The sequence below is a fragment of the Nematostella vectensis genome, chromosome 3 (assembly GCF_932526225.1).
Source record: "Nematostella vectensis chromosome 3, jaNemVect1.1, whole genome shotgun sequence".
Taxonomy (NCBI): Eukaryota; Metazoa; Cnidaria; class Anthozoa; order Actiniaria; family Edwardsiidae; genus Nematostella; species Nematostella vectensis.
This window is the reverse complement of record NC_064036.1, coordinates 7,148,777-7,163,102: the sequence shown is the minus strand read 5'-3', so window position 1 is coordinate 7,163,102 and position 14,326 is coordinate 7,148,777. Positions and strand designations below refer to the sequence as shown.

Sequence of the window (14,326 nt, the reverse complement as noted above, 5' to 3'; positions counted from 1 at the left end):
AATGGCTCTCCTAGGTTCTTGAGATAGCCTTTGGGTATATCCCTCGCAATTTTTGCAGACGTTATACCTTTTTGGTTTTTGGTGGTTTTCGCTTTGCTTAATATTTGTTCTGTCCATAGGTATCATACCGTTGCAAAACCAACAATTTAGACGACGCGGACACAACTTTAAACGGTGGGACAACGGGGGCGGGTCGTACCATGGACTTATCAAGCACTTGCTACCCAACCGAGGTGCACCACAGGGAAAAATCCACTGACCCCCCTCCCGCACAGAACGTCCCTAGCGTCGTGCTCTCGTATCAAAACGGGACGTCCAACCGGTCCACAGGATCACCCAGCCCCACTAACGAGCCGGAAGGGCCTAGGGCACAGCCTGCGCTACCGACACCAAAGGATGAAAACCACTTATCCGTGGAAAATATAGCAAATTGAATGAATTAACGCAACGCAATTTTGCGACTGAAGTGGACTTATGACGCTTACGTGACAAACACCTGATGTCTTCCTTGCGCTAAATCAAATCATGGCGTGAAAGTACCACCAATACCCTTCATATAATTCTTATAAAGGGCTTTTATGAATATTTGCGTGATTGCATCGTAAGTGAATCTCGTGCCCTTCTCGTATAAAGGTTGCAAATTGCCTACGCGCGCTTCTATCGTCTTCGTCCCCTTCTCGTTGTAAAGGGACTCATTCAAGTGACCGGTACGTAATATCGAGTACTAGAATACCTACGCCGGCCATGTAGTTACTTCTTCCCACAAAGGTACGCATCGCCCAAATCCATAAGGCCAGTAGGTAAAAGACAAGTGAAAGAAATCAGGGGGCCTGTGCCTTAATAAAAAAAAAATTACAAACAAAATGTACAATATTATATGAGATGTAAATATATCAAAGGTTGGGTTGATCCCACTGCGAAAACATTTAGTAATAAAAGTGACAGAATTTACTAATACCTGCAAGCGTGTGTCTGTTAACCACACAGTTTCCATGCTAATGGCCATCCATTGGTTTCAAAATAAGGCAAAAAGATAAATGCTATTCGGGATTTTATACCTTTTAAATATCTAACAATATAGCCGAGCTAGGGTTCTAGCGGTTGTTCAGCACAAATCCCACTCATAGTAGCTAAAATCATATTCCTGGTGGCCAAACTTTCCACTTTTCTGGACAGGGTACACTAAATCCTACCCTAGTTCTGTCATGGTGGAGAAGGGGAGGGGGGAAGGTAAACTTCTAAGGGAACAGCCAAAGTTCTCTGGGGCTGTAAACATCCTGACACATAGCCTCTTAAGAGAGGCTAAAAAAACCCAGAAAACCGTAATTTTCTTGAGTTGCTGTAAATTCACCTAATAAAAAGAACACTAATTCTCTTATGAGAGGCCGTAAGCCCAGAATAGAGAAACGAGCCTGACCCTAGCTCTTTATGAGAGGCTGTAAGCCCCAAAATAGACTAACGAGCCTGACCCTAGCTCTTTATAAGAGGCTGTAAGCCCCAAAATAGACTAACGAGCCTGACCCTAGCTCTTTATAAGAGGCCGTAAGCCCCAAAATAGACTAACGAGCCTGACCCTAGCTCTTTATAAGAGGCTGTAAGTCCCAAAATAGACTAACGAGCCTGACCCTAGCTCTTTATGAGAGGCTGTAAGCCCCAAAATAGACTAACGAGCCTGACCCTAGCTCTTTATGAGAGGCTGTAAACTCCAGAATAGAGGAACGGCCCTGACCCTAGCCCTCTTATGAAAGGCTGTAGATAGAGGAACGAGCCAGGTGCTGTAAATGCCTGAAAAATTAAGTAATTAGGAGAGAGGTAAAGGGCAAGTGCGCTCATGAAAAAGGGCTGGAAACCATGTTTCACATCAAATATCTGGATGTTCCCCCTATTGGATTTTAAGGATGTCGATCAGAACATTGTTGCAAAAAGTTGGAGGTCCGGCTATATATCTCCCAGATGACTGATTCAGACAAGGAATTACTTTTGCGTCACTTTCACATCTTTCACGACAACAATTTTCCTTGTATTTTTAAAGAAGAAAAACCGCAGTAAATAAGGGAAACACAAATTACTTGTCGGGGGATAGAAATACAGTATACCTAAATGAATGAATAAATAAACCGAGTTATGGCGAGGGTAGCCCCAAACGAACTGCATATTTTGGGATCCCTGTGGAGATCTACAGCCGCTTACCAAAATGCTCGAGGACTCGTGTCCAAAACAACAGTCAGCACTTTCTCTAGTTTTCTGGTCTTTTCTGGAAGTGTCTGACCATGACTTGGCAAATTTACGGTATAAATACCTGGCTCGTGATGACGAAGGCCAGTTATAGCCACAGTGGAAGAGAACAGCCATGGCCGACGAGTCTGATTTGTTATCTTTGGGTCGACATTGCTCAGTAGAATGGTGCAAACAACTTGATTTCTTGCCCTTCAAATGTTCGCACTGTAAACAGGAGTTCTGGTAAGGGAAGTGAGATCGTTTTAACTTTTTTAAGTACAGTGTTTTAGTAACAAGTATAAGTACTTATATCTTTTCATTTTATTTAGCCTGGAGCATCGGCTGCCTGACGAGCACGCTTGCCGAGAATTCGAGAGGGCCGATGTAAGTAAAAGAAAAGACTTTGGGATACTTGACTGTACTCAGATCTATTAGAATAACTACAGTAGCTTTGACTTTTTAGCTGATTTAAAAAATGAAAATCAATCGTTTCTTTAAGCTATGCCTTTAATATGCCAAGTCATTGTGACATCTTTATATTACTCTCATAACAAATAACACCCTATTTTTTAGATTTGAGGGATTTTAATGAGGATTCTCAATGATTTCTACTCCCTAACCCTTTTTCAAAACCAATTGATTAACAATGCTTGGAGTGTGATTATGGTTACACTGTTTTATTTCAGGCGCAGGTTCCTGTGTGTCCACTTTGCAATAAAAAGATAAAGAAGTCTTTTGGGGATGACTTAAATACACAGGTATACTATACAGGAACTCATACATATTGTTTTTTCTTTACAAATACGTTTTAGATCCCTAAAAGAATACAATTTATCATCTCCAAATTTTGAATCATTATTTCAAGTATGCCATCAGGTTTACATAGGAAAACTACCTAACAAACAGTGTAGCATTTAAATAAAAAATAATAATCTGATGTTCAAAAGAAATACAGTCAAGAAGAACTGAGTAAAGAAGATTTTAACAGGTTCAGCATTTATTTTTTTGGTCTTCTTACTTGTTGACTAGGTTGAGAGGCATCTTCTTAGTGGCTGCAAAGATTTGATATTGAGAAAAGCTAAGAAAACTAATAGATGCTCCTTAAGAAGCTGCCATAAGAGTGAGCTCCTGCCATTAAACTGTAACCAGTGTGGCAAACAGTTTTGCATCAGGTAACAGTAATGTAAGCCCCCTTACAGCACATATCCAAGTTATTTTTATCTTTTAAAGACCCGTTTCCAACTGTTGTGATGGTCTTTTATTGTCACAAAAAAAGTGAATGCAAATTAGATGTTTATTCCAGTGTTCAAATATACCTTAAATCACTGTAAAATTTTATCCATCCAGCTATTGAAAAGAGCCCATTACATTTGAAAACACATTAAAAAAAACCTGCGTAGCGGCTCAAGGGAAGGGGTACTAGGGGGAGAAGAAGAAAGGAGAGCCTGCCCGCAGACTATTGTTTTAGCCATTCACTCCCGTCTCTGAGAGACCGTAGGCTCGCTATTGGCTGTGACCTCCCATGCCTTGTACATCCATCAACATGTCGTATCAATGACTTTTAGTGTGATAAATTGCCTACGTGTTGCTCAAGGAAGAGTCAACCCTACGAGATTCAAAACGATTGTGCCCTAATGAACAAACAGTTGCAGTGCTTGAGCCAGCTATTTAAGGAATGATATGTTGGCAATTATGCCGACGGGGTTTGGGAAAACCCTTGTGCTTCTTGACGAAGCGAGAACAAAATCAAAAGCATCTGTACTTGTAATTGTCCCCCTAAACAGCATCACAGAGGATCAGGTCAGCGAACAGGAGTTATTGGGGATATCAGCCTATTCCCTTGACCTTGAAAACATCAAATCCATCTGTAGCGGTCGGTTTTCGATCGTTTACAGCTCTGCTGAAAACGCCACACAGACAAGAAGTTTACGAAGGTGCTAACATGGGACTCTACCTTCAATGATAACCTTGCTGCCTACGTAGTCAATCTCATTAGGGGCGGCGCAGCTAGAACAATGGTCTGCCAGGAGGCTCTCCCTTCTTTCCCTCCTCCCATTCCCCCCTTGGCCATGCGCTCAGTTTTTTTCCTCTTGCCCCCTGTCCCTTTCCCTTGCGCCGCTACGCCAGCTACATATAAAATAAACTACATGCAGTGTGGTAAAAAGAAAAATATTTCATGTATATGGCATGCAAGTTTAAATTCCTGTTTTTCCATTACAGTACTCTTCAGTTTTTTAGAACTCAAATATTTTATGTATTTTGTAATTGAAATTACTTTATTAACGAATTACTTTTGATTTTTTGTACTTTACAGACACAGGCATGCCCAAGATCACTTCTGCCTTACTGTTAGTCTACCAATGGTAGAAGTCCACTAGCACAGACTTCCAATATCATAATGTTATTTGTAAATAACACCCTGTTTATAGTTAGATTATGCATTATACAGCGATCTTAATTATTGTCATCTTATATGAATATTTATGCTACTGCCCCAAGGTGTGCAAATTGTTAATAAATACTTGGTCATATAAGATCTATGACCTGGTTTTCTTGCAAGTGGTCATGTTTGTAGCCAATATATTCCTCTTCAACACTTCCAGATTCTTGCACCACACACTGAAAAACGAAAACAGAAGCATGTTTTTAGACTTACAGTACTTGTCATTATAATGTTATTTACATATACATAGTACAACTTTATTATTGTAGAGAAAAGAAGGTTGCAACTTCCATGGAAAGATAGTTTACTTTAGTAGACTTTACTTACCTTGAAGGTGTTACTTGCATACATACCTTTGATTTCTGGATTCCCTTTTGTGGAATATACACAGAAACTTGTACATTTAGCATGTCTTTTCTTCCCTTCTTTGAGGAATATTGAGTCATTCCTAGTGCAAATTAAAGTCTGTGATAAGTGTCTTTTACCCAAGGATTATCCATGTAAGCATTAAAGTTGCATTGTCACTCCGAGTTTACTCCTGGAGATCCGACTGAAACCTCAACCAACAAAAGAATCTATTATCTAAATTATCAATCACATCCTTAAAGAAACTTCCCACAGACACACTGCTTTTGCAATTTTGAAAAAAAAAATTGAACAGTCTTCAAGGCACAGGGACTCATGACTTCATGATATCCCCAAAGTTGCTCCTCCCTCTTAGTGTACTTTATTTTTTTTCTCATACCTTGTGAGAGTGTTCGGCCTTGGGGGGCACTGCTGGAGGTCACTATCTCTGAAGATGAAGTCAGGGCTGCTTGGTTTCTTAAGGCTTCAATACTTCTCTGTGTTCTCCGTATGACTTCAAGCACTTCATTATTGATCCTTTTCTTATAAGCATACATGATTAAGTATTAAACTGCATGCCTTTAACATTGTTGAAGGCAAAGAAAAGCAAAAATATATGTGTTGTTTAATAAAAGTAGTGTTGTTTACTTACCTGCCTTGCTATATTCCTAGCAGACAAGGCTACAGGCTTTTTAAACACTGGTTCTTTCCTTGGTGAAGTTTTTTTCCCCTTAACTGGTGTGGTTTCTCCCGGGAATACAAACATTTCATTTACTTTCTTTGTCTCTCCTTTCAGTTTCATTTCTTCTTCTTTCCTTTGTTTAATCTCACTCTCACCCTCTTTAATACTTCTCATTTTCGGTGTTGATGGTTCACCTTTGAAGAGCTCTCTGCACGTTTTCTTACTTTGGTAAAGGATTTTCTTGTTTTTAATTTGTCCCTCGTTTGGCAAGTTTTCGTTTTTTTTCTCTTTTGTTGATGCAATGAATTTGTCCAGGTTGTTGTTGAAATTGTTACTTTGTCGTAGGGGTTTCTTTTGTTTGAAACGGCGCAAGTCCAGTGTGGGTTCAAGCATTTTTCTCATCCCCATGCTCATAGACGAACAATCCAACTGAAAAAAGATAACATTTGTACTAAAAATAATAAGAGTAACCAGAAAAATGGCAACATGCAATTCTTTTTCTTGGTTTTCAAGCTAAGCCCCCAAAAAGGCCATTGTTGAAAACTTCTTAAAATTTCCTTACCTTTTTTGCATTGTTTGTGTTTTTGAGATAGGTACTTTTCTTTTTCCTTACTGGTGTAATAAATCGAAAACGTGCCATTTCTTTTTTTTTCTAAAAAAATGTTTTCCCTTCCGGAGACAAGATTTTTCCTCTGCGCGAGCGCGCGTTTCTGTAAAATTTCCCGCCGTTTGTCAGTACACAGGTAGCCCACCATGTACTCATCGCAATATGACCGTCACCAACCCACATCGTCACAAGTCTCATTGCTCATACGCGCAAGCGCTAGACGCCCCTAGACTATTTCATTTATTTTCTGTCAAGAAAAAATCCATGCTTGTATCAAACGCTGATGTTCCTCAACGGTGTATTTCACCTCACAGTAAAACCCCGTCACTTGCGAGTCACGCCGGCCAAAGGTCGCTAGCGCAATGCATCCTGGGATAGGTTTATCCGGTACCTGACACTTCTGTCGAACCCTGACCAAACTTTGTACTACTTCCGTACATACAATCTCCTCTCTTACTAACTCCTCGAAGAGACTGAAAAATATGGCCAAAATAAAAGGTTGGTCTAGTTTGGTTCCTTTGAATTAACCTCTGCTCCTGTTCTGCTCTAATTTTTCTGTAATTTGAGGTATGGTACAGGATTTATTTGTGTTTACCGTACCAGACCGATGTTTGGAATTCGAGCTTTGTACTGATCAGACATTTCGCTTCTCTCTCTAAAGCTGGACCTGTTGTTGAGATGCAAGGAGATGAGATGACCCGGCAAGTACTTATAATTACTACCTAGTCTTTAGTTCATGTCACTGAATGCTAGACCTCCGTAGACAGTACTTCACCCGGCTTCAGGGAAAACCCATTTCCTCTTTTCAGCACAGGCCAGTAACGATAAAAAAAAAACAAGGAATTGCTTTAGAATAGCTTTTTTGTATTGAAATATTAAGCTTTTACAGAGTGTATGTTTATGGGTGGTACGATGTTTCCGTTGTTATATAAGTAACGTCAGTTAATTAAATATTGAACCAGAGAAAATACTGAAGGCTTGCGTTCCGGAACAGTGAGGGCAATGATATCTTGTAATTGTAGTACTACTGATACTTTAGTGATTTTTTGGCCTTTATTCATCGGAGATACCCATGATTTATCGAAAATTTGATGTTGATGTATCCTTATTCTACCTCTGTTTTGGTATTTTAATTTGCAAATTTATTCACGCCCTTGCATACAGGTCTTGTATAACGAATACCTGAAACAACTAAACAAAGGAAACAGAATAATAGATATTGGACCAGCCACTAAGATCCTATTATTGGTTGATAAGTTTTAATATGAGTTAGGCAATTTTTAAATTCAATACTTATTTCACCTAATAGTTAATGTAATTTAGATATTTTTTTTGATAGTTTCTATGTACCTAATAAAACTGAATTAATAGCTAGTAATAAGATTTGCAGCAGATTATTCCTGAGGGCTCATTTAAACTTTACCTAATATTTCCAGGATAATCTGGGAGTTGATCAAGGAGAAGCTTATATTCCCTTATGTAGATATGGAACTCAAATCCTATGATCTCAGCATTGAGAACAGGGATGCAACCAATGATCAAGGTATGAGAAAAAGTTATTTTGGATTAGAACTATCAATGGTTCCAGTAGGGGAAGGGGTTTTGTTAAGGAGTCCCTGACAGCCGCTTTTGTCCATCCTTGCAAAATGCCATGTCTCGGATAAACATCCAATTCTATAGAAAAGAGGAGGTTGTGGGATATTGAGAAAAAGGCAAAATCGCTAACCATTTTTACCCAAGAGCCTCGTGTCAATGCACTAATTTCTCATGACATATCAAACCTTGGCTATCACATCAACTCATTTTGGTGAATAAAGTATGAAACGTTGTTTTTAGATGATTATTTTGAAATTTAAACAGATATGTTTTTCAATGTTGAATGAAAACCATAATAAAGGTGTGGCTGACAAGGGCTCTTTAATGAAGACAGGTTGAATTAATAACCCAGGTTTGATATGTCATGAGGAAGTAAAACTAGCACAGGGATGTATCTTAAATGGTTAGCGATTTTGCCTTTTCACAATGGCCCACACGATCATCTTTTCTCTAAAATACTTTGCAACTACGGCCATGTTTTTGTTAAACTAAAATCCTAGCTTTTCCCAGTTCTCTGATGACATACAGTAACAGTACTACTGTAAGCTATTGTTTTCATATCATTTTTTCCATGGAAACGTTTGGTCATTATTTATTTTAATTTTTTCAATCAACATAGTTACCATTGATGCAGCTGCAGCTATAAAGCAATGTCATGTTGGAATCAAGTGTGCAACAATAACACCAGACGAAAAGAGAGTTGAAGGTATCGACCTGTGCAGTTTGTTAATAATAACTCTGAAAGCATGTTTTAACCAAGCTCTTCCAAACCTTTATGTGTTTGTTACATTGTACATTCAAAGGAAAATAACCTTTTTGTTGTCCTTTTTGTAGAATTTAAGCTAAAGAAAATGTGGAAATCTCCCAATGGCACAATTAGAAATATTCTTGGTGGAACAGTGTTCCGAGAGGCAATCATTTGCAAAAACATTCCAAGATTAGTTTCACGTAAGCACTCCAAATTCAGTCTTTTCCAGGTTTACATTTATTTTAGCAACATGGTCTTGAAAAATTTACAAAAATTGAAACATTTTTTTACAAAAATTGAATGCAATCAACTTTGGTTTAATTTTTCCCTAGCTTGGACAAAGCCTATCATCATTGGTCGTCATGCACATGCTGATCAGGTGATGAATGGGTTATTCTTCCTAACAAAACCAATACATAATCACATACATTCAACTCTAAGCTACTACAGAAAGGCATAACATAACCGACAAAATTGAAACAAAAAGGAAATAACTGAAAAGCTCTCATTTATGGATTTTTTTTGTTTCTCTTGCTTTCACAAAAAACAAATTATGGCCCAAGATTGTCTGTAATTATGGTTTTTTGGTCCTGTGCAGTGATTTTCTTATGATTATTATATATAAAAAATACTTGAATCACTGAATTATATTTTCTTGTCATTTCGAAAATGCTGTCTGTTATAATTGGAGTTGATTTTATGAGTACAAATTGATTCCCCTTTTTTTAGTATAAAGCAACAGACTTTGTGGTACCTGGTCCAGGAAAAGTAGAAATAGTGTACAGCCCTGCTGATGGAGGTGAACCTATCAAGTACACTGTTAATGAGTTCAAGGACGGCGGGGGTGTCACCATGGGCATGTTTAATACTGATGTGGTAGGTGCCAACTACCCTTCTGTGGTTTAGGCCAGTAATATTCATAGCTATATATGGCTGATTGCCATTGGTAATTAATTACTTCTTACTCAATTGGTTAATAGTGCTTTTAAATTTTTCCCTAGTCAATTAGAGCCTTTGCCCATAGCTCCTTCCAGTATGCCCTAGATAAGAAGTACCCACTCTATATGAGGTAAGCTAAGATTTAATTAAAAATATCTACATTTTTTATTTTTTATTAATTACAAATATGATTTTGTGTATTTAGCACCAAGAACACTATCCTGAAGAAGTATGATGGTAGATTTAAAGACATTTTTCAAGAAATTTATGAGCAGTAAGTACTATTAATGATTCTGCATAGAGAAGATTAATAAAAGTCTAACATTGGATTGCATATCAAAGACAATATATTTATATTGTTTAGGGAATACAAGTCTAAATTTGAGGAAAGTAATATCTGGTATGAGCACCGCCTGATTGATGACATGGTAGCGTTCGCCCTTAAGACTGAAGGGGGCTTTATCTGGGCCTGTAAAAACTATGATGGTGATGTCCAATCAGACTCTGTAGCACAAGGTTAGCTTTTTTTATGAGTATAAATATTTGTATATATTAATTTATTAATTATTTAAAATAGATGAAATGACATGTTTTGTAAGAGATAACATGGCTTCCAAAAAATGAAAGTTTATAAAAAAAAATAAAAGGTAAAATATCCTAATTAAGCTATTATAAGTCCATGGTCTACTTTTTAAAAGTTTTCATTAACTAAAGCAAATGTTCTGATAAATCAAATACTTAAATACTTAACTGAACACAAATGATTTCTCTCTGATTAAAGGAGACCTTGATGCTTGGAAGTCCTAGATTGTCTATTAGAAAATGTTATGCAATTAAAACTAGAAACATCTATGTCAAGGGCCTTTATTTTTGGCATGTTCATGGTGATCAGGGTCATGAGAGCCTGTGAGCCCATGGTACCCAGTATGTAATAAAGGCAGGTTTTGACTGACCACTGAATCAGCATCCTTCCCCAGATCTGATTCTTGTGCTTTTTTTCAGGTTTTGGATCCCTTGGTATGATGACTAGTGTTCTAGTCTGCCCTGATGGTAAGACTGTTGAGTCAGAGGCTGCTCATGGTACTGTGACCCGTCATTATCGGATGCACCAGCAAGGCAAAGAAACCTCAACAAACCCTGTTGGTTAGCATTACTAATAGGGAACTGAGTATACCAAATACTTAAGGGGTAGAGGAAGGAAGGGAGGGGATCATGAAACCTCTACAAACCTTGTTGGTAAGCACTACAAGTAGGGGACCAATATACAAATAATTAAGGGGTAGGGGAAGGGAGGGAGGGGGTCATGAAACCTCTACAAGCTTGTTGATAAGCATGAAAAATGGTGTGTGTGTAGGGAAGTGCACATACAACCTCTACACACCCTGTTGGTAAGCATTACAAGAAGGGAATCAGTATACAAATACTTTAGGGGTAGGGGAAGGGAGGGAGGGGGTCATGAAACCTCTACAAGCTTGTTGATAAGCATGAAAAATGGTGTGTGTGTAGGGAAGTGCACATACAACCTCTACACACCCTGTTGGTAAGCATTACAAGAAGGGAATCAGTATACAAATAATTAAGGGGTAGGGGAAGGGAGGGAGGGGGTCATGAAACCTCTACAAGCTTGTTGATAAGCATGAAAAATGGTGTGTGTGTAGGGAAGTGCACATACAACCTCTACACACCCTGTTGGTAAGCATTACAAGAAGGGAATCAGTATACAAATACTTTAGGGGTAGGGGAAGGGAGGGAGGGGGTCATGAAACCTCTACAAGCTTGTTGATAAGCATGAAAAATGGTGTGTGTGTAGGGAAGTGCACATACAACCTCTACACACCCTGTTGGTAAGCATTACAAGAAGGGAATCAGTATACAAATACTTTAGGGGTAGGGGAAGGGAGGGAGGGGGTCATGAAACCTCTACAAGCTTGTTGGTAAGCATGAAAAATGGTGTGTGTGTAGGGAAGTGCACATACAACCTCTACACACCCTGTTGGTAAGCATTACAAGAAGGGAATCAGTATACAAATACTTTAGGGGTAGGGGAAGGGAGGGAGGGGGTCATGAAACCTCTATAAGCTTGTTGGTAAGCATGAAAAATGGTGTGTGTGTAGGGAAGTGCACATACAACCTCTACACACCCTGTTGGTAAGCATTACAAGAAGGGAATCAGTATACAAATACTTTAGGGGTAGGGGAAGGGAGGGAGGGGGTCATGAAACCTCTACAAGCTTGTTGGTAAGCATGAAAAATGGTGTGTGTGTAGGGAAGTGCACATACAACCTCTACACACCCTGTTGGTAAGCATTACAAGAAGGGAATCAGTATACAAATACTTTAGGGGTAGGGGAAGGGAGGGAGGGGGTCATGAAACCTCTACAAGCTTGTTGGTAAGCATGAAAAATGGTGTGTGTGTAGGGAAGTGCACATACAGCCTCTACACACCCTGTTGGTAAGCATTACAAGAAGGGAATCAGTATACAAATACTTTAGGGGTAGGGGAAGGGAGGGAGGGGGTCATGAAACCTCTACAAGCTTGTTGGTAAGCATGAAAAATGGTGTGTGTGTAGGGAAGTGCACATACAGCCTCTACACACCCTGTTGGTAAGCATTACAAGTAGGGAACCGTGCATGAAAATACTTTAGAGGGTAAAAACCCTGCTGATCATCACTATTATTCCATTAAATATTTCCCTCAATCTTACAGCATCAATCTTTGCTTGGACCCGGGGGCTAATGCACAGAGCTAAGCTAGACGGTAAGTTATGGGTCACCAAGAGCCAACGAGATGGGATTAATGTTATCCCACTTTGCTTCTTAAAGCTCTATATTAGTCAGTGCCAAGCCTGTCCTACCATCGAATCAAGGACATGTTTTGTGGACCTACCAAATAGTAGGGCTATCCCGCCTGAAGATCTGAAAGTATTTCAGTAGTAGGTCCTATCAGATAAGTGTAGGGAGACACTTCCCTGGTCCTATGCACCTCAGGTGTGTAGAGAAACTAACACCCCCCCCCCTCCTCCACCTCATCACTTAGAATAATTCGCGCTAAGCATCTTGGGAAGGAAAGTAAATTTACAATACAGGGTCATTATACAATGGTCCTTCCCGTGATGCAATGGGTGTATATAAACCATGCCTCCGTGCCTGGAGACACGGCATGGCACCCACCGGTCTTTGCGCGCTTCCCAAGCTCTCCACGGGTATAGAAAGAAAGCGTCGGATCCTTGTCGTATCGAAGCTGTCACTTTAATAAGGGGCTTGCGCTAAGAGATCACGTGACCTTTCTGGGTGGCAAATTCAAAATAATAATAAAAAAACAGAAATGACTGCGCCCGTCACACCAGAGAACGACGAAAAAATAAAATCTAAATAAAACTTAACCCTTTCTGAAACAAGACTTCTGTTTTTTTCGTAATTGCTGAAGAAGTTGCTTTTTGTTATTTTTATTTTGCCGCTAAAAAGCCTGAGCGCGCGCCAGTTTGCATGCGCGAAGATCCAGCGTAACCAGCGCCCGCAAAGTTTGCTGGATCTTCGAGCATGTCTAGTTTGCCACCCAAACAGTTACGTGCTCTTATGGCGCAAGTTCCCTATTCCCTTTGATGTCTCGTCCTCTTGTTCCTCAGATAATGCCGCATTGCTTGATTACTGTAAGAACCTGGAGGCCGTGTGCATCGAGACGATCGAGTCTGGCGCCATGACCAAAGATCTGGCGGGCTGTATCAAGGGCATCAGTAACGTCACGCGCCCGGACTACCTCAACACATTCGAGTTTCTAGACAAGATCGCCGAAAATCTCGCCAAGAAATGCGAAGGAATATGACTAGGAAAGGAGCGGAAAAGCAAGATGTGAATCGAAGGGGTTATAGTGCAAGCCTGAAAAATGTGTTTCTAAAATTCAAAATTGTAGGAAGGTGTTGTTGTTGTTGTTGTATTTTTTAAGGTCTCGATCTTTTTTAGGATATTTTATTCTTCGTTTGCGGGTGTGGTTATTACTGGTCTTAGACAGCGCACTGTCTTTTGAGATTATTATCTTTTAAATGGATTTTTTTATTATATTTCCGCCTTTGATTTCTATTTGGTATTATTCTATTATTAGATACGAAAAAGAATGGGAATTTGAAGCTGAGAATGTGAGGATATACCGTGTTGACAAAATATATAGTGAAAGGTATAATATCAGTGTGGAATGGAGTTTAGTTACTTGACGCGCTCGCGCATAAAACTCTAAAAAGACAGCATTTCTGTTGGCACTCGGAACAGGCTGATAAATTTGGGATGATTACCACAGCTATCACTTGACCGAGCGCTTGCTAGGGAAACCCATTTAGTGACCCGGCAACAACCCCTCCCACAGGGGCACCCGTCACATGAGCAGTGGGAATCTGATAGATTTGTTGGCCTAACTAGAACGTGGATTAAAGATATATAAATCTAATGTAAATAAAATTTTACGCCCGATGTAGAAATGCCTGTTTTTGTACTGCTGTGCTAACAAAGCCAGTTTTTCATATTCCCCATGTTTCGTCAGCTTTTTAGCTGTTAAGTAGGCATTTCATGGTCTTTTTCTGGGAAAAGTTGATATCGCTCTTGTTTGGATTGAAGCATAAAAGGAATGCGCATGCATTTATATCACGGGAAAATTTGCAATAAAGATACAAAGTCGCTGGGTTATAAAAATCTGCCATAAGAAAGAGTGGGAAAAAATGTAATATGCTCTTCCCGTTACTTAACGCTGAAGCAAGGTGT

At 39.3% G+C, this 14,326-nt stretch overlaps 4 protein-coding genes across 18 annotated transcripts in view; 3 read left to right on the top strand and 1 right to left on the bottom strand.

The window, feature by feature from the left end:
• Positions 1–955, top strand: part of LOC5513634 (gamma-aminobutyric acid type B receptor subunit 2) — a 76,738-nt gene extending 75,783 nt beyond the window's left edge. For all 13 annotated transcript variants that reach the window (XM_032383190.2, XM_032383180.2, XM_032383189.2 and 10 more), the window contains one exon: positions 120–955. In XM_032383190.2, the coding sequence (XP_032239081.1) occupies positions 120–434 (315 nt within the window). In that variant the 3' untranslated portion in view covers positions 435–955. The remainder of the gene's footprint in view (positions 1–119) is intronic.
• A 1,243-nt stretch (positions 956–2,198) lies between these two features.
• On the top strand, positions 2,199–4,776 carry LOC116618952 (AN1-type zinc finger protein 2A). 2 transcript variants are annotated; one of them, XM_032383202.2, is made up of 5 exons: positions 2,199–2,460; positions 2,547–2,601; positions 2,904–2,975; positions 3,247–3,400; positions 4,532–4,776. In XM_032383202.2, the coding sequence occupies exons 1-4, from the start codon at positions 2,351–2,353 to the stop codon at positions 3,391–3,393; spliced, it is 384 nt and encodes a 127-aa protein (XP_032239093.1). In that variant the 5' UTR covers positions 2,199–2,350; the 3' UTR covers positions 3,394–3,400; positions 4,532–4,776. The 2 variants fall into 2 exon arrangements, with proteins under 2 accessions (XP_032239093.1, XP_032239092.1); XM_032383201.2 differs by having other exon boundaries at positions 2,206–2,460; positions 3,247–3,389.
• LOC116618951 lies at positions 4,369–6,472 on the bottom strand. Its single transcript, XM_032383200.2, has 5 exons — positions 6,250–6,472; positions 5,658–6,116; positions 5,406–5,547; positions 5,014–5,108; positions 4,369–4,836 (listed from the first exon to the last, which is right to left on the bottom strand). The coding sequence occupies exons 1-5, from the start codon at positions 6,325–6,327 to the stop codon at positions 4,744–4,746; spliced, it is 867 nt and encodes a 288-aa protein (XP_032239091.1). The 5' UTR covers positions 6,328–6,472; the 3' UTR covers positions 4,369–4,743.
• A 187-nt stretch (positions 6,473–6,659) lies between these two features.
• Positions 6,660–14,042, top strand: LOC5513617 (isocitrate dehydrogenase [NADP] cytoplasmic). 2 transcript variants are annotated; one of them, XM_001633853.3, is made up of 13 exons: positions 6,661–6,792; positions 6,956–6,995; positions 7,731–7,837; positions 8,510–8,596; positions 8,725–8,838; positions 8,971–9,017; positions 9,368–9,514; positions 9,640–9,707; positions 9,783–9,851; positions 9,942–10,093; positions 10,580–10,720; positions 12,285–12,335; positions 13,204–14,042. In XM_001633853.3, exons 1-13 carry the CDS (start codon positions 6,777–6,779, stop codon positions 13,398–13,400), a joined length of 1,236 nt encoding a protein of 411 aa, XP_001633903.1. In that variant the 5' UTR covers positions 6,661–6,776; the 3' UTR covers positions 13,401–14,042. The 2 variants fall into 2 exon arrangements, with proteins under 2 accessions (XP_032239088.1, XP_001633903.1); XM_032383197.2 differs by lacking the exon at positions 12,285–12,335 and having other exon boundaries at positions 6,660–6,792.
• Positions 14,043–14,326: the final 284 nt, after the last annotated feature.